Source organism: Protomyctophum parallelum (genome assembly GCF_964188405.1).
Source record: "Protomyctophum parallelum genome assembly, chromosome: 4".
NCBI lineage: Eukaryota > Metazoa > Chordata > Actinopteri > Myctophiformes > Myctophidae > Protomyctophum > Protomyctophum parallelum.
In genome coordinates, this window is record NC_139700.1 from 47,167,801 (window position 1) to 47,187,878 (window position 20,078).

Below are 20,078 nucleotides of genomic sequence, written 5' to 3' on the forward strand. Positions count from 1 at the left end.
TCCTCAGGAGCGTGCTGGCGGGACAGAGCATCAGGCTTGACATTCTTAGACCCAGGACGATAGGTAATGGTGAAGTCAAACCTTCCAAAAAACAAGGCCCAACGAGCTTGGCGAGAATTTAGACGTTTGGCTGACTGAATATAGGCCAAGTTCTTATGGTCAGTCCACACAATAAATGGGTGCTCAGCTCCTTCTAACCAATGCCTCCACTCCTCCAATGCCAATTTCACTGCTAGCAGCTCCTTGTTACCAACATCATAGTTACGCTCGGAGGAGTCAAGGGTATGAGAAAAAAAAGCACAAGGGTGCACCTTCTGATCCTGGCTGGACCGCTGAGAGAGTACTGCCCCCACCCCTATATCAGATGCATCGACCTCCACAATAAACTGCAGGGAGGGATCAGGATGAACTAGAATAGGAGCAGTGGTGAACAGATGTTTGAGCTCATAAAAAGCCTGCTCTGCTTCTGGGGTCCAACGAAATGGGACAAGTGTGGAGGTGAGCTTATTAAGAGGCGCCACGACTTTGCTATAGTTCTTCACAAAGCGGCGGTAAAAATTTGCAAACCCCAAAAATCGTTGAAGTAGCTTACGGGTAGTGGGTGTAGGCCACTCTGCAACTGCTTTGACCTTCCCTGGATCCGCTCTCATCTGTCCTTTCTCCACAATGAAGCCCAAAAAACTGACCGTATCGACGTGGAACTCGCACTTCTCGGCTTTCACGTAGAGTTTATTCTCCAACAGCCTTTGGAGAACCTGGCGGACATGGGAAGCGTGGTCAGACATGTTCTTGGAAAAAATAAGAATATCGTCAAGAAACACAAACACAAAACGATTCAGGAAGTCCCTTAACACATCGTTTACCAAGGCTTGAAAAACCCCAGGAGCATTGGTGAGTCCAAAAGGCATTACCAGGTATTCAAAATGACCCAATGCCGTGTTAAAGGCCGTCTTCCACTCATCTCCTTCTTTAATTCTGACCAGATGATAGGCGTTCCTGAGATCCAATTTAGTGAACACAGTTGCTCCATGGAGAAAATCAAAAGCAGAGTTCATTAAAGGCAGAGGATACTTGTTTTTCACTGTGATGTTATTAAGCCCTCTATAGTCAATACAAGGGCGCAAAGTACCTTCCTTTTTGGCCACAAAAAAAAACCCCGCTCCCACAGGAGAGGAAGATGGGCGAATAATTCCTGCAGCTAAAGAGTCTTTAATGTATTTTTCCATGGCCTCCCGCTCAGGACGTGACAGATTGTAAAGTCTACTAGACGGCATAGGGGCACCAGAGAGCAGATTAATTTCACAATCATAAGGACGATGAGGCGGTAGAGAGAGAGCCAGATCCTTGCTAAAAACCTGTCCCAGGTCATTATAATTAGCAGGAATGGAGGACAAATCAACAGTTTCAGGACGAGAGGCAACAGTGACCTCAGCTGGGGGCAGAGCAGATCGCAGGCAGGAAGAGTGACAAAACTGACTCCAGCTAATAATCTTTCCAGCAGACCAGTCAATGTGAGGGTTATGTAGTCTTAGCCAAGGAGAGCCCAGCACAAGGGGTGTTTGAGGAGAGATAATTATCTTGAACTGAATTAACTCCCTGTGATTGCCAGATAGGACCAAAGACACAGGTACAGTTTGATGGGTTACACGGGCCAACAATCTCCCATCCAAAGCATTAGCAGTAAGTGGTCTTTCCAACTGAATAAGAGGGATCTTAGCCTGGTCGGCAAAATGACTATCCAAAAAACTGTCATCTGCACCCGAGTCTACAAGAGCAAAAAGTGGCAAAGGGACCTGATTAACACATAAAGTAGCTTGAATCTGCATTCTGGTTTTGGATAGGGTTGAACAATCTGCATGGCTCACCAGTACCCCCACCTCTACTGACGAGCCCGGTCTTTTGGTCGGGTGGGGCAGGCAGCGCGCAGGTGACCTAATTGACCACAGTACAGGCACTCACCCGCCCGGAACCGACGAGAGCGTTCATCAGGGGATAAGTGGGCTCGACCCATCTCCATGGGCTCCTCTTCATCTGATTGCCGCGAGGGGTGAGATTTCACAACAGGTGGTGAAGGGAGAGAGGGAAGCGGAGGACGAGGACGGCTCCCTTTCTCTCTGCGTCGCTCACGCAGCCTGTTATCCAGCTTAATGGCAAGAGAAACAAGGGATTCAAAGTCAGTGGAATCATCACGAGAAGCAAGCTCATCCTTCATCTGTTCACTGAGAGCATTAATAAAAACCCCACGAAGAGACTGGTCACACCACCCCGCATCAGCAGCTAGGATTCGGAAGTCCACAGAGAAGTCTGCCACACTCTTGGAACCTTGATGAATATATAGCAGACGTTTAGCAGCATCACCACTGTGATCCGGATGATCAAAAACTCCCTTCATTTTTGACACAAAATCATTGATTGTGAGCATAGTCAAAGGTTGATTAGAATTTGCTGCCTCTGCCCAAGCCAAAGCCCTTCCTCTCAATAGCCCCATTACATAATGTACCTTAGATCGATCCGTAGGAAAGGTAAGTGGTCTTTGCATAAACACCATGGAGCATTGGAGAAAAAAACCACGACACTTATCCACATCACCGGAGAATGGCTCTGGGTCCGGAGCATATGAATCTCTGTCAGCAGGTTGCTGTGGGTTGGGCGGAGCAGCCGGAGCTGGTTCTGCAGGATTGAGTTGAGAAGTTAACAGGTTCATGCCAGCGGATAATTGGCCAATCTGATTTATCATGAGTTGATTGTTGTTAGAAAGTTCTTGCAAAGCTTGTTGGTGTTGTCCCAATAGCCTTCCTTGGTTCTCAAGAATTTTCCGTAAATCTGGTTCTGGGTCAGCTGAGTCCATAGTGGCCAGTTTATTCTGTTAGGGTTTAGTAAGATAGGACCCAAAAGCAGAACTCAGAACCAGATGAAGGCAAACTCAGGTATTTATTCACAAAAACAGGAAAAAACAAAATAGGCATGGGGCTGTATACTGTAGGGCTATGTTGAGCTGGTCGGCAGGCAGGCAGGCAGGCGGCGTAGAACACTGGGGGCACAAGGAGACGAGGAGTTAGAAAAATATTTGATCGCAAGGAAAAAACGTAGAACTCAGAGGCACCGTGACTTTACCGATAGTAACTGAATAAACTGGCAAGGGCTGGAGTGAAGAGCCAGGTCTTATAACAGCTGGGCTTGATGAAGAGGTGTGTAGTTCCACAGGAGGTAGATACCACGTCACAGCCCAGGTAGCCAGTCACATGCCCATGCCAGACCGCAGACCATATAGGGAAAAGGAAAAAAACAGAAACACAACAGAAAAACAGCCCGCCCATAACACATGCTACTAGTCCTACATACAAAATGATGAAAAACGAGGATAAAAAAAATAATCAAAAATTAAAAAAAAGATTGGCTATAACCCATCGTTTTTTTCATTTTTTTTCAAATCCTCAAAAATGATGAAAAACGGCGTGCTATAGTATGCCGTACGATATGGGCTATAGCCCATGGTCCAAAATGATGAAAAACGAGGATAAAAAAATAAAAAATAAAAATAAAAAAACGATGGGCTATAACACATCGTTTTTTTCATTTTTTTTTTTTTTTCAAATCCTCAAAAATGATGAAAAACGGCGTGCTATAGTATGCCGTACGCGTACGGTATGGGCTATTAGACGAGCGTCTAAAAATGGCTTTCAAATTTACAATGGGGCTCAATGGCAAAAATGATGAAAAACAACGTGCTATAGTATGCCGTACGATATGGGCTATAGCCCATGGTCCAAAATGATGAAAAAAGAGGTTAAAAAAATATCAAAAATTCAAAAAACGATGGGCTATAACCCATCTTTTTTTTCAAATCCTCAAAAATGATGAAAAAAGGCTTGCTATAGTATGCCGTACGATACGGGCTATAGCCCATGGTCCAAAATGATGAAAAACGAGTATAATTTCTTTTATCAAAAATTAAAAAAAAACAATGGGCCATAGTTTTTTTTGTTACAGTATAGTATGCCGTACGATATGGGCTATAGCCCATATCCTCGTGGTGTATAGCGGTGTATGAGAATGGGTGTTGCGGAGGATGAGAGCATTCCTCTCATCCTCGGCAACACAATGCATTCTCTATGGCAAACTTTGGCATGCTACTAGTCCTACATACTTACACCTAGCAACCCCATTCTAGCCTACTTAGTTTCAGCTTACGGTGGACATGTTTGCCTGAAAAGGAATCTTTGAAATGTTTCATAGTTTTAGAAATATAGTGCTTTCAAATTTACAATGGGACGTGCCAATTTTGACATTGGCACGTCAAAAGTTACTTTCACCTAGAAACTCCATTCACACTTTTTATTATTCAGCTTACTGTGGAGACACATGCTGGAAAGTTTTACTTTGAAATGTTTTATAGTTTCTGAGTCATTTAACTTAAACGCCCAATGCATTCTCTATGGCAATAGCACAAACTTTGGCATGCTACTAGTCCTACATACTTAAACCTACCAACCCCATTCTAGCCTACTTAGGTTCATCTTACGGTGGACATGTTTGCCTGAAAAGGAATCTTTGAAAAGTTGCTGTGCATCAAAGGTGTCTTTAGTGCATTTAAGGGTTATCGTGTTTGTTAATCAGATAATAGAGGAGGAACAATGACAGAACATGACTGAACACAGGCAGAGTGCCTGGTAGCTCACTGGGTTAAGTGGCTGTCCACATGATCCAGACGTTGTGGGTTCAAATCCCACTCTGGGCTTTACTCTGAAAGTAGAAGATAAAACTGCCCGGAAATCTCTCTCAGTCAGGCTAAGGTAGTGATGGTGCAATGGTAAAGAAAAGGGCCTTGAAGTTTATACATGGTGGTGTGGTGAAACACTCGCAGGTTCAAGCCTAATGCCACTTACTAATATGTCCTGATCCTACTGGTTGACCATGATCCTGGCGCAGTATTATATGGGAGTGGGTGGTGGAGTCCCCCGGTCGTTTCATACAATAAAAAGAGGTGGCTATGAAACTACAATCCAGATCTGTCTGTAATATTAATACAAGGAGAGAGAGGAAGGGCTGTGGTGAGAGAGAGAGGAATGGGTGTCTCAACCTATTTAACTTAAACGCCCAATGCATTCTCAAAGGCAATGGCACAAACTTTGGCATGCTACTAGTCGTACATACAGTACTTACACCTAGAAACCCCATTCAAACCTCTTTAGGTTCATCTTACGGTGGAACACATGCTGGAACTTTTTACTTTGAAATGTTTTGTAGTTTCTGAGTCATTTAACTTAAGGATTATGTTATATCTTTAGCTATTGAAAAATAGCAGATCTACAAGCTCGAAGCGCGGCACTCGGTGCCACGCTATGAGCTTGTATAGATCTGCTATTTTTAGAAAATCGTGAATCGTGACATTTTTCGAAAGTCTTTGAATATATATTCTTTCAGTGCGGGGGGGGGGGGGGGGGCAGCGGCCAAATACAGATAATTCTGGGGCTCGTTGACATGAAAATGTTTGAGACTGACTGACATAGAAACATTTATTATTTTACGTTTTTTTCAGAAAACTGTCAGGATTTAGAAGACCTTTGTAGAATCATCCTCAGGGTGTAAATGAAAGAACGAACCAGTAAACGTGATATGTCGTCACACTCGTTAAAGCAGAAGTTTATTGAACAGATCTGGAGGTTGTGCGACAGACATTGAGGTACATGATGTGATTACGGTGAGGGGAGGCGGGGGGAGGGGGACCACGAGTCTCCCCCCCCCCCCAAAAAAAGAGAAGCTAAACATTGGTGCTGCTGGAAATAGGGCTGGGCGATATGATCGAATGAACTCAAACATCTCGATTCCGATGGTGTGACGATATCGTTTTGTAACGATGATATGGATTTTCTTCAGCTTGAACAAATCAAACAAGGCTTAAAAGGAATCGTGACATTTTTATTTATTTTTAAGTTTTCGTATTTCTTATTATTATGTTTAGGTTTTCTGAGCTCAATTGCACCCAAAGAACCTGAACTTATAAAATGCAGTAGATTGTTCTGTGGTCTGGGGGTTTTCTGGCTCCAACAAGTGCTCTGATTTGCCTGTGGAGTGTGAGGTAAGAGTCCAGAAATCCCATATATGACATAGGAATTTGCCACTGTTGAGGGATTTTGCTTGTTTTTATCGCAGCTCAAAAAAGGCTTCAGAACACACAGAGAGAAATCTCCCACACCACAGAAAATCCACTGAATGTTCAAAGTTCAGGTTGTGTGGGTGTAATGGAAAGAAAAGAAAAACACCAAGGGAGAAGACCATTTAAGTTGCCATATCACGATGTGAATATCAAACAAATCGCTACATATATCGCTACACAGCCCTATACGTTCAGACAGGATATTTACGCTTGACATGACACACGCTCACACACACATACGCACACACACACACGCGCACACAGATGTACGCACAGCACCGACACCAACACCCTCCCCCCCCCCCCCCCCCCTCTCCGCCGCCATTATCACTATTGAGTCCAGGTGGGAGTCCACGGGTCGTTGTCACATTATCGTCTGTCTCATCTCGGAAAGAAACGAGACGTGTGTGTGTGTGTGTGTGTGTGTGTGTGTGTGTGTGTGTGTGTGTGTGTGTGTGTGTGTTTTGCGTCCAACGGCGGGTCTCCCTAACTGTGAGAGGTATAGGTGATGATGATGATGATGATGATGGTTGTTTGTTTGTTTCGACCAATAAACCTGAGGTATGAAGAAATACCAAGAGGATGCAGAATGTGACAAAAAAAATTAAAAATAAAACATTTGATACAAAACAAAAATAAAAAGGGAGGGGGGAAAGGGGGGGGGGGACATGCTATCTAAGCAAACCGTCATAACTGTACACACAGAACATTTCCAGTCGAAATACTCATTCCATGTTCTTCTATCAACCATTGTCTACTTAAGTTTTTTTTTCTTTTTCTTTTCTCGTTTATCTCAACGTATCTCTTAAGCAAGTAAAATAATTATATTATAATACAAATGTTTATAAAATAGCAGCACACTCAAGTGACATCACGACTAGGTAATGTTTTTTTTTTTTTTTGTGTATATATATATATAAGAAATGAAACAAAAAAAAATCATAGCTTTTAGCAGCGCAAAAAAGACAACAATAAACTCAATACAAAATATTGACACTTTTTTTTTTTCTTCTTCTTCCTCTCCTCTCGACATCTTCACACCCCTCCCATTCTCCCCCTTCACTTTGGAATACGGTATCTCTTAACCGCAGCGGTGGAAAGTAACTACATTTACTTAAGTACTGTACTTAATAGAGTACTTACTTACGTACAGTATTGATACTTTTACTTAAGTAAACATTTTAGTACTTTTTTCCACCACCGGCGTTCAACCACTTAAACCCTCTGTCCTCAGTAAAAAAAAAATCCCTTCGCCAAAAGCAGCCGATCTACAAGCCCGCAAAGTTGCACGTTGCACCGCATTGTTGGGCTTGTAGATTGGCTGTTTCTGCCACAATGTCCCAATCCTCAGATTAGGGCAAGCTGGGGTTCAATTAGGTCAAGGCTGTGTTCGGGGACGGCAGCGCAAATCCCATGTTTGACCTGTCCACTTAAAAACAAAATAAAACAAATAAATAAAATAAACACGTGGAAACATTTTTTTTCGTTTTTGTTCATTTGTTTGTTTTTTGTTTTTCAGATTTGAAACCACATTCCTCGTGGTTTGAAACGCGATTCACGTGATTGAAATAGATTTCTTGTCTCAAGTCTGGACACTTGGACCTTGGATTTATGCTTTGTTGTCCTACCTCCAATTATACTGTATATAGCCGATCTACAAGCTATACAACACGTCGCATCCGCAGCGCTTTGTAAAGCTCGCAGGTGGGCTATTCCTGGCGGCCCGGCGGAGCATGAGCGCATTAGCGCAACTCGCGGCTGTAATGCGTCATTACGTTGTCACCGTATAGCAAAACACGACGCCGATAGCTCGACGATATCCCAGCGACACACAAATCCGCTCCGATCGCCCTGCCTGATGCCGAACAGCAGAGATTGGGGCAGTCGGCCCTGAAAAGATCCGATTTGAGAAACAAAAACGGGATTTTAATTCAATTTGCCTGCATGCCAGAACAAAGCCATTGGAGGTGTCGGTTCAAATCCACCACAGTTTTTTCTTCAGTCGTGCATTCAGAAAAGTCAACCGAAATACCCAAGAAAGAACACGACATACTGCAAAACCTGCCTCGCCATTAGCAAACGGCGATGCTTTGTGTTTTGTGTAAAGAAATAATAATAATAATAATAATAATAATAATAATAATAATAATAATAATAATAATACAACTCTTTCTGGTTTGGTGTTGATGTTGGCTTATCGAACCCCTTTGCCAAAGTTTTGACAGAAGCAGCAAACCTGGTAGGGGATTACAAAGGGTTTGACCACCTGGCCACTACTGACTACGCCTACTGACCACCTGGCCACCGCACGCCAACTGACCCCCATGGCCACTGCACGCCTACTGACCACCTGGCCACTGCACGCCTACTGACCACCTGGCCACTACTGACTACGCCTACTGACCACCTGGCCACTGCACGCCTACTGACCACCTGGCCACTGCACGCCTACTGACCACCTGGCCACCAACGCACGCCTACTGACCACCTGGCCACTGCACGCCTACTGACCACCTGGCCACCACACGCCAACAGACCCCCATGGCCATTGCACGCCTACTGACCACCTGGCCACTGCACGCCTACTGACCACCTGGCCACCACACGCTTACTGACCACCTGGCCACTGCACGCCTACTGACCACCTGGCCACCACACGCTTACTGACCACCTGGCCACCACTGCACGCCTACTGACCAAATGGCCACCACACGCTTATTGACCACCTGGCCACTGCACGCCTACTGACCACCTGGCCAACACACGCCTACTGACCACCTGGCCACTGCACGCCTACTGACCACCTGGCACGCCTTACTGAACGGAGAACAACTCACACAAAGCAACAACACATTACTGACCAGCCACTTTATAGGACACACATGAATCAAAGTGTGTTTGGACAGAAACAATGGCTTGATCTTTTTTCTTCTTACTTGAAAATAAAATAAAAATTCAAACCACACTGTCTTCTGACTGTCATTTCTTTGAAGTCCAGTGTGACTTTTTTTTTCCTTTTTTTTTTTGAAGCTGATTAAAAACAAATCTAAATAAATTCAAGTACAACCAATATTTCATGATGTGAAAATAACATAAAGCAAAATTCATGAAAATCAATGAATGTGTATGTATGCATTTTCCACTTTGTATTGTCTTTATTCACTCACACAGAAATGGTCAGACCTCCCTTCTACTTTTCGGAATGTTTTTTTGTTTTTTAATTATTATTTGGGTTTTTATGTCTTAGGAATGTCCTCTAATCTAATATTTTTATTTGACTTTTATTGGAGGGAGCGTCTGATTATTGGGAAACCAGCCCTACAAAGTAAACCAAAGAAATAGAAAACATCTATTCAACCTCCTCCCGCCCGCCCAACGCATTTCATTTCATTTGTCTCTCTTTTGGGAGAATGTTTTCAAAGTGCTTCTTTGCCATTGAAATCATATAGGGGAACTGACACGGCCCCATGTGGAACTCCAGATGCAATTGATAGAACACATGCATCTGAACGATGACCATCTGGCAGTGTAATAGTCGTATAAGCTCAATTTTGTACAATTTGCAACTTTTTCTCACTCGGAACTCGTCTCCCTGTTGGACTCTCCGGTCACGACAAAAAGACTGCAAAGTTCAACACAACGCTAATACCTGCTTCGTACTCTGGTCGCACGGCGGTGACACAACAACAACTGACCTTCAAGCTACCGACGGGCCGCGGTTAAGCGACGTGTGCCGTACGACGGGAATATGAATCCGGCTTAATAGGCAATAATACCAAACGTTTTAACTTTGGGCCTTTATGGGCTGGCCACTGGCCGTATATACGCATGTCAACACACCCATCGCCTACACAAGCAGCAAGAATCATCCTTGCACACAACGACAACAAGCCTCCGTCAAGTCCTCTTAGCCATGTGCCTTCCCCCAAGTCCTCCTTGCAGCAAGAAGCCCCCGATTCAGACTTCAGAATACAAAAGTCCACCGGTTTCGGACTCTGGAACTACTTGACCCCAGCCTCTCTGCTCCACTCAGGACCGCTCGTTGGCTCACACTGTATACGTGTGAAATGATAAAACGTGTCCATTCATCGACGTCTCTGTCCTCCGCGGCGGGGCTTATAAAGCTATGCGTCTTGCTGCATGCACGGAAACGACCCGGTGTAGTAAAGACGACGACCCCAACCTGCCGACGACGCCTGCACTCCGAGGAGTCACTGACCGCAAGAACGAACCATGAAAGAGAGAGTGCTCCACTTCCTGCTGGCCCCGATGTATACTGTCGACACTGGTCAAAACGTACAGTTTTCTGAGTATCTTGTACTTGATATTTCTCAAATATTGTACTTTCTTTGACTCCACTACATGTCGAGGAAGGGATAGACCCCCCCCCCCCCCCCCCCCCAGGACCCAAACTTACAAAAATACATTATGAATTAACCGTACGAAATAATGAAAACAGCTGATCTACAAGCTCACACCCCGACGTCTCATCGTCACTGGAATGAAACGCTGTCCTCAGTAACCCCTCGAAGCACGACGCCGGACTGAGCTTCGCTCTTCCACATGCGTCGTTTTGTAAAAAGAAAAAAAAGAGACATGAGAAGATATCTCTTTGACTCTTAAAACAATGGGCAGTGATAAACAGAACGCCTAAAAAAAAATCACCTCTGACCTCGAGGCTGGAAGCTCTCAGGATAAAAGAAAAAGATGAATGAAAGTCCTCGTCGTTTCCATGTCCGATCCATGTGAATCCGTATGAATCCTCGCATCGAGGAGAATTCTATTCATTGCAACATGCACGCTCATTGTTAGCCAACAACGAATCGCCACACAAACAAATATTGTACGGAGACAGTGATATCATAGCATAATAGTCCTGTTCAAATGACAGACATACTGTAGCATCCATATAGCCGTGGCTTCATTACAGAACTAAGCTTAGTGACTATATGCGACTAGACTTAATAAAGACTCATGGCTATAGACTCGAAGACTAGGCTTGGAAAGTTGCTTGAGCGCATCTACACCCCAAACGGAATAGCGTGCGGCCACGCTTGCACGCACGCACACAGAAACGCACAAGCTTGTATTAACCGCCCCACATGCACGCACGCACACAGAAACGCACAAGCTTGTATTAACCGCCCCACATGCACGCACGCACGTCGCTCACACACAACACACACACACACACACACGCACGAACAAGCAGCCTGACAGAAGGAGCATGTCGATCACATTCAACTCTATTTCTCTGAATTCATGTCCCTCAATAATAATAATAATAATAATAATAATAAAACTATTAACAATAATAATAAACCTCCGGATTGCCTGGAATTTGGGGACCTACACTCTCGGTTGATCTCACTGTTCTGAAGTCTCTCGTCTCCAAAAAGGAGAGCTTCTCATTGCGTGAAGCAGTTCTCTGGTTAAGACCCTAACCATCCAAACGTCTCCAAAAAGGAGAGCTTCTCATTGCGTGAAGCAGATCACTGGTTAAGACCCTAACCATCCAAACGTCTCCAAAAAGGAGAGCTTCTCATTGCGTGAAGCAGATCTCTGGTTAAGGCCCTAACCATCCAAACGTCTACTAAAAGGAGAGCTTCTCATTGCGTGAAGCAGATCTCTGGTTAAGGCCCTAACCATCCAAACGTCTACTAAAAGATGACCATTTAAGGAAAGAAGGAAAAGAAACCCCTTTGTCTCGTTGGGACATCACGAGATACGAACGTCGCCCACACCCCATGTTTAAAATGCTGTATCGTCAAGCTATGGTTTTAGGATATCAGTTACTGATGGTACAAATGAAAACAAAACGGAACATATACAACGTGACTGGCTTCCCTTCTGTGAATACATAAAGGCACCATAAGAGTTTCTTTCTTCTCATATCAAATTAATTTTCTTTTTCTTCTTTTTTCTTTTTTTTCTTTTTGCGTTTTTTGTATATAAGTGTCATAGAATATCTGTTTGTATATCTAAAATAGCTTTGATTTCATAATGTACATCATGGGAACATGGTTTCGACAATTTCTTTCTTGAAAAATAGAAATCTATAAAAACAAGCCAGCACTTTTGTTTCCCCCACGTCTCTCTCTCTCTCTCTCTCTCTCTCTCTCTCTCTCTCTCTCTGTTTTTTTTTTTCGTCTAAAAAAAAAAACCCTCTAGATTTTCCTTTCTTCTTCCAGGTGTTGCTGTTGATGGGATCCTGCACGACAGAGCCCTCTGGTGGGCGGTTCAGAGGTTGATGTCCCGTACATCAGTGGGTGTAGAGGAGGCCTGGTCAGGGGGGTCCAGCCCCTTAGCACTGGGCCCTCTGTGTGTCTGCTGCTGCTGGCGCCCCTCTCGCAGGCTACTGACCAGCACACGCTCTATCTGCTCCTGGCACGCCTTCAGCACGTCCTGTGAAAACACACACACACACACACATTTCAATGTCTTTATTTGAGTCATTATGTCACATTTATAAAATACATTATCAAGGGCACGAATATTTTTCAGTTATAGCTTCTGATATCCCTGCAGCACACGCTCAAAACATCATGTGTCTTCAGTGTTAAACGAGCCGTAACATGTACAGAATATATAGACAATACATGTCACAGCATGAACTTATTCACAGCCAACATTGGTCACTTCAGTCTGTCATATGACCAACACCGAAAGAAAACCATGGGTAGACGCACGCACGCACGCAGTGGCGCCCTTATTTATTTTTATTTATGTATTGTTTCAATCGTTTCAATTTACAATTCAGGCATTTAGCAGACGCTCTTAATCCAGAGCGATTTACAATAAACAAGAACAAAAAGCATGGGAATACATCACATAAAAGCATTTATCATGAAACATGCGTAAGCTAAGGAAGTAACAGTGGAATATCTATATAATGAAACTATACATATAAACTATACATATATACTACTATGCTATACATATGTACTATGGCGTGCTATGACTATATACAATGCAATTATAGTGCTGTCTACATAACATGCTATAAGTCTGTATCAAATGCTATCTAAGTCTACAGAAATGCTATCTAAGGGGGTAGGGTAAGTGCGCTATGGGCCATGATGGAGTCTAAAAAGGTGGGTTTTCAGACTACGGGAGCAATTGAAATGGGTCTCAAGCCCCCAGGGGCCTCAAACAAAACAAAACAAAAAATGTGTAGTAGTAGTAGTAGTAGTAGTATTGCATTGCATCGCAGCCTTCCAATCCGCCTTGTCAGTTATTCGTCCTCATCCTGTACGTCTGACACTTACCGCTATAGTTGGTATAGCAGCTAATAATCACTGTCATGTCGCGTTGACCTGTGTTAATAATCACTGTCATGTCGCGTTGACCTGTGTTAATAATCACTGTCATGTCACGTTGACCTGTGTTAATAATCACTGTCATGTCGCGTTGACCTGTGTTTGTTTGTAATTGTTCCCACTTCCCAGTGTGTGCACTCACTGCACCAGCAGCGCTGAGAGTTACGGTAATTTCAAGACAAGGTAAAATAATTGTTTCATCAAGGCTGCTTTTGTGTATTTTTCTACTTGGCTGTGCTGTATGCTGTTCATGCTTCGACGTCCGATAATACACACTGACACACCAAAATAAATATATATATATTATATATTTTTTAAATAATTATTTAGGTCATGAATGGTGCCTTTTAGAATCTGATCTCAGGTCAGAATGGGTTCATCAGACCAGTGTGTGTCCCAGTGGAAACCTCATATGAATCTGATCTCAGGTCAGAATGGTTTAAACCTGATGGGTCACAGACTGTAACAGATTCGGACGTGTCCCCTAACCCTCTAAACGTCTAATCCTAAACTTGACCTCTAAATCAGTGCTTCCCAAAGTGGGGTTCCGGGGACCCAGGGATCCAGGGCTCCTTGAGGGAGTTCCAGGGGGGTCCCCATAGTTTGGAACCAAATGGACCATTTTGGGTCTGTAACTCTGAGAGTGTACAAATGGAACCAAAACGGACCCTAAAGGTCCCTGCACACAGAGCGCGTTTTTTTAGCGGATTTTTTGCGCCATCGGTGTTCCTGAAAAACGCGTCCAGTCTGCAACCACCTTAACCCATTTAGACTTGACGTCGAAATTTAAAAAAAATCTTCAAAATCCTGACAATTTTCTGAAAAACCTTATGTTTCTGTATCAGTGGTTCTCAAAAAAGGCACATTTTCACGATTTTTCTAAAATAGCAGACCTACAAGTTCATAGCGCGCCACTCGGTGGCGCGCTATGAGCTTGTAGATCTGCTATTTTTCAATAGCTAAAGTATAACAGAATGCTTGAACACCAAAAGGGGTTCCCGTACAGAATGGGTTAACCGTTAATGGTTCCATTTGTACACTCTCAGAGTTAAATTAACATCGATTTTATTAATATAAATTGAGGGTCCGCAGAGATATAAATGCCATGAAATGGGGGGTCCGTATATAGACTAATGCAGGTCAATCTGGAGGTCCTTGAAATCAAAACGGGTTGAGAATCACTGCTAGAGCCATAATAACCTCCTTAGGGGTCCCTGGCATATCTTTTCAAATGGGGGTCCACGGACTGAACTAAATGTCTAATCCTATATAACCTCTGAATGCCTGATTCTATATACTGTATAACATCCTGTCAATAAAGTATATATAAGTCTAACTCTCCTAACTGTAGAAAGATGTGTGACCATGGAGGACTGTCCTCGATGTGTACTTCTGTCATTATACCAACGCACGCGCGCACGTGCGCACGCACGCAAGCACGCGCGCACCCTTTTCCGCCTGCAGCCCTCTTCCCACAGAACATGTGCCGCATTATATAGTCATAAAAGAAAGAAATCTCAATTCCTGTGAGAAAGAGAATTAACCCCCCCACCCCACCCCCCAAAAAAAAGAACCCCAGATAAACATGTAAAGGAACCGCTTGTGTCTTATACCGCAAGAATGCTGGCCTTTACTTTCTTAAAAGACCCCCTCCCCTTCCCCCTTCACCCCCTCCACTGCTCTTCATAGCAGGGATGTCGGGACGCGTGCCAGAAGACCCCCCCCCCCATCCCCAAACCCCCCCCCCCACACACAATGCTTTCACGCAAGAAGACGTAATGGCTTCAATGTGTCACACTGGATGACACTGAGGTTTGCTTTCAGAGTGGCTTTTCTTTGGTGCTCTATAGACACAGTGATATATAGGTGCAGGTTTTTGGGGGAATTGGGGTGGGGGGGGGGTGGGGGGGGGGGTTGGTGGGGTCACGGCCTTCTTCCCCTCGTCCCCTCCTGCCAGTGGTTCTCGCACGCACGCACGTACACACACATAGTGACTGTACCACACACGACAGCGGCTGTTACTGACTTAATGGTCAGACGGCTTAGAATAAACACGCGTGCGCGCTTGCACGCCCACACACACACACACACACACACACACACACACACACACACACACACACACACACACACACACACACACACACACACGCTTGAGAACTGTTCTTCACAAATGGTATATATCCTGACTGGCAGAGCAAGGAAACATATTGTCGGCACACACACACATGACCGCAACCTGCAGCACACACACACACATGACCGCAACCTGCAGCACACACACACACATGACCGCAACCTGCAGCACACACACACACACACACACACACACACACACACACACACATGACCGCAACCTGCAGCACACACACACACATGACCGCAACCTGCAGCACACACACACACACACACACACACACACACACACACACACACACACACACACACACACACACATGACCGCAACCTGCAGCACACACACACACGACCGCAACCTGCAGCACACACACACACACACACACACACACACACACGGCTGAGCCGCCACCGTTCTACACCCTGGTCAGATGCGTCATTGTCAGGGTCGCCCGTGCGTGTGTGCGTGCGTGCGTGCGTGCGTGCGTGCGTGCGTGCGTGCGTGCGTGCGTGCGTGCGTGCGTGCGTGCGTGCGTGCGTGCGTGCGTGCGTGCGTGCGTGCCGAAGACATCCAATGCACAAGCTTGTGGATTGGCTGCTTTTGGCGGGCAACACCCACAACAGCAACTAAGTATATACCGGTATATATGTGCAAATCAGGCTTCGGAGTCAAACGGACGGACGGCTTGGGCACAGCGGCCGGATTGGATCCCTGTGGGCTCCCCCAGAGTGAGTTAGTGTCTATTAGATCCCTGTGGGCTCCCCCAGAGTGAGTTAGTGTCTATTAGATCCCTGTGGGCTCCCCCAGAGTGAGTTAGTGTCTATTAGATCCCTGTGGGCTCCCCCAGAGTGAGTTAGTGTCTATTAGATCCCTGTGGGCTCCCCCAGAGTGAGTTAGTGTCTATTAGATCCCTGTTTGCTCCCCCAGAGTGAGTTAGTGTCTATTAGATCCCTGTGGGCTCCCCCAGAGGGAGTTAGTGTCTATTAGATCCCTGTGGGCTCCCCCAGAGGGAGTTAGTGTCTATTAGATCCCTGTGGGCTCCCCCAGAGTGAGTTATTAGATCCCTGTTTGCTCCCCCAGAGGGAGTTAGTGTCTATTAGATCCCTGTGGGCTCCCCCAGAGGGAGTTAGTGTCTATTAGATCCCTGTGGGCTCCCCCAGAGTGAGTTATTAGATCCCTGTTTGCTCCCCCAGAGTGAGTTAGTGTCTATTAGATCCCTGTGGGCTCCCCCAGAGTGAGTTAGTGTCTATTAGATCCCTGTGGGCTCCCCCAGAGTGAGTTAGTGTCTATTAGATCCCTGTGGGCTCCCCCAGAGTGAGTTAGTGTCTATTAGATCCCTGTGGGCTCCCCCAGAGTGAGTTAGTGTCTATTAGATCCCTGTGGGCTCCCCCAGAGTGAGTTAGTGTCTATTAGATCCCTGTGGGCTCCCCCAGAGGGAGTTAGTGTCTATTAGATCCCTGTGGGCTCCCCCAGAGGGAGTTAGTGTCTATTCGATCCCTGTGGGCTCCCCCAGAGTGAGTTAGTGTCTATTAGATCCCTGTGGGCTCCCCCAGAGTGAGTTAGTGTCTATTAGATCCCTGTGGGCTCCCCCAGAGGGAGTTAGTGTCTATTAGTGATCCCTGTGGGCTCCCCCAGAGTGAGTTAGTGTCTATTAGATCCCTGTGGGCTCCCCCAGAGTGAGTTAGTGTCTATTAGATCCCTGTGGGCTTCCCCCAGAGGGAGTTAGTGTCTATTAGATCCCTGTGGGCTCCCCCAGAGTGAGTTAGTGTCTATTAGATCCCTGTGGGCTCCCCCAGAGGGAGTTAGTGTCTATTAGATCCCTGTGGGCTCCCCCAGAGTGAGTTAGTGTCTATTAGATCCCTGTGGGCTCCCCCAGAGTGAGTTAGTGTCTATTAGATCCCTGTGGGCTCCCCCAGAGGGAGTTAGTGTCTATTAGATCCCTGTGGGCTCCCCCAGAGGGAGTTAGTGTCTATTAGATCCCTGTGGGCTCCCCCAGAGTGAGTTATTAGATCCCTGTTTGCTCCCCCAGAGGGAGTTAGTGTCTATTAGATCCCTGTGGGCTCCCCCAGAGGGAGTTAGTGTCTATTAGATCCCTGTGGGCTCCCCCAGAGTGAGTTATTAGATCCCTGTTTGCTCCCCCAGAGTGAGTTAGTGTCTATTAGATCCCTGTGGGCTCCCCCAGAGTGAGTTAGTGTCTATTAGATCCCTGTGGGCTCCCCCAGAGTGAGTTAGTGTCTATTAGATCCCTGTGGGCTCCCCCAGAGTGAGTTAGTGTCTATTAGATCCCTGTGGGCTCCCCCAGAGTGAGTTAGTGTCTATTAGATCCCTGTGGGCTCCCCCAGAGTGAGTTAGTGTCTATTAGATCCCTGTGGGCTCCCCCAGAGTGAGTTAGTGTCTATTAGATCCCTGTGGGCTCCCCCAGAGTGAGTTAGTGTCTATTAGATCCCTGTGGGCTCCCCCAGAGTGAGTTAGTGTCTATTAGATCCCTGTGGGCTCCCCCAGAGGGAGTTAGTGTCTATTAGATCCCTGTGGGCTCCCCCAGAGGGAGTTAGTGTCTATTCGATCCCTGTGGGCTCCCCCAGAGTGAGTTAGTGTCTATTAGATCCCTGTGGGCTCCCCCAGAGTGAGTTAGTGTCTATTAGATCCCTGTGGGCTCCCCCAGAGGGAGTTAGTGTCTATTAGTGATCCCTGTGGGCTCCCCCAGAGTGAGTTAGTGTCTATTAGATCCCTGTGGGCTCCCCCAGAGTGAGTTAGTGTCTATTAGATCCCTGTGGGCTTCCCCCAGAGGGAGTTAGTGTCTATTAGATCCCTGTGGGCTCCCCCAGAGTGAGTTAGTGTCTATTAGATCCCTGTGGGCTCCCCCAGAGTGAGTTAGTGTCTATTAGATCCCTGTGGGCTCCCCCAGAGGGAGTTAGTGTCTATTAGATCCCTGTGGGCTCCCCCAGAGTGAGTTAGTGTCTATTAGATCCCTGTGGGCTCCCCCAGAGTGAGTTAGTGTCTATTAGATCCCTGTGGGCTCCCCCAGAGTGAGTTAGTGTCTATTAGATCCCTGTGGGCTCCCCCAGAGTGAGTTAGTGTCTATTAGATCCCTGTGGGCTCCCCCAGAGGGAGTTAGTGTCTATTAGATCCCTGTTTGCTCCCCCAGAGTGAGTTAGTGTCTATTAGATCCCTGTGGGCTCCCCCAGAGGGAGTTAGTGTCTATTAGATCCCTGTGGGCTCCCCCAGAGTGAGTTAGTGTCTATTAGATCCCTGTGGGCTCCCCCAGAGGGAGTTAGTGTCTATTAGATCCCTGTGGGCTCCCCCAGAGTGAGTTAGTGTCTATTAGATCCCTGTGGGCTCCCCCAGAGTGAGTTAGTGTCTATTAGATCCCTGTGGGCTCCCCCAGAGTGAGTTAGTGTCTATTAGATCCCTGTGGGCTCCCCCAGAGTGAGTTAGTGTCTATTAGATCCCTGTGGGCTCCCCCAGAGTGAGTTAGTGTCTATTAGATCCCTGTGGGCTCCCCCAGAGTGAGTTAGTGTCTATTAGATCCCTGTGGGCTCCCCCAGAGTGAGTTAGTGTCTATTAGATCCCTGTGGGCTCCCCCAGAGTGAGTTAGTGTCTATTAGATCCCTGTGGGCTCCCCCAGAGTGAGTTAGTGTCTATTAGATCCCTGTGGGCTCCCCCAGAGTGAGTTAGTGTCTATTAGATCCCTGTGGGCTCCCCCAGAGGGAGTTAGTGTCTATTAGATCCCTGTTTGCTCCCCCAGAGTGAGTTAGTGTCTATTAGATCCCTGTGGGCTCCCCCAGAGGGAGTTAGTGTCTATTAGATCCCTGTGGGCTCCCCCAGAGTGAGTTAGTGTCTATTAGATCCCTGTGGGCTCCCCCAGAGGGAGTTAGTGTCTATTAGATCCCTGTGGGCTCCCCCAGAGTGAGTTAGTGTCTATTAGATCCCTGTGGGCTCCCCCAGAGTGAGTTAGTGTCTATTAGATCCCTGTGGGCTCCCCCAGAGTGAGTTAGTGTCTATTAGATCCCTGTGGGCTCCCCCAGAGTGAGTTAGTGTCTATTAGATCCCTGTGGGCTCCCCCAGAGTGAGTTAGTGTCTATTAGATCCCTGTGGGCTCCCCCAGAGTGAGTTAGTGTCTATTAGATCCCTGTGGGCTCCCCCAGAGTGAGTTAGTGTCTATTAGATCCCTGTGGGCTCCCCCAGAGTGAGTTAGTGTCTATTAGATCCCTGTGGGCTCCCCCAGAGTGAGTTAGTGTCTATTAGATCCCTGTGGGCTCCCCCAGAGTGAGTTAGTGTCTATTAGATCCCTGTGGGCTCCCCCAGAGGGAGTTAGTGTCTATTAGATCCCTGTTTGCTCCCCTAGAGTGAGTTAGTGTCTATTAGATCCCTGTGGGCTCCCCCAGAGGGAGTTAGTGTCTATTAGATCCCTGTGGGCTCCCCCAGAGTGAGTTAGTGTCTATTAGATCCCTGTGGGCTCCCCCAG

At 46.2% G+C, this 20,078-nt stretch overlaps 1 protein-coding gene and 1 long non-coding RNA gene across 4 annotated transcripts in view; both read right to left on the reverse strand.

The window, feature by feature from the left end:
- Window positions 1-7,041: 7,041 nt before the first annotated feature.
- Window positions 7,042-10,524, reverse strand: LOC310857054. 3 transcript variants are annotated; one of them, XR_014569123.1, is made up of 2 exons: window positions 8,604-10,524; window positions 7,042-8,443 (listed from the first exon to the last, which is right to left on the reverse strand). It is a non-coding gene; the product is annotated as an uncharacterized lncRNA (long non-coding RNA). The 3 variants fall into 3 exon arrangements; XR_014569124.1 differs by having other exon boundaries at window positions 8,578-10,524; XR_014569125.1 differs by having other exon boundaries at window positions 8,552-10,524.
- Window positions 10,525-10,569: 45 nt separating this feature from the next.
- LOC310857229 (uncharacterized protein) overlaps window positions 10,570-20,078 on the reverse strand; it is a gene marked incomplete at its 5' end in the record, with an annotated part of 17,425 nt that continues 7,916 nt past the window's right edge. Inside the window, one exon of the mRNA XM_083762841.1 lies at window positions 10,570-12,562. Coding sequence (XP_083618967.1) covers window positions 12,398-12,562 — 165 coding nt within the window. The 3' untranslated portion in view covers window positions 10,570-12,397. The remainder of the gene's footprint in view (window positions 12,563-20,078) is intronic.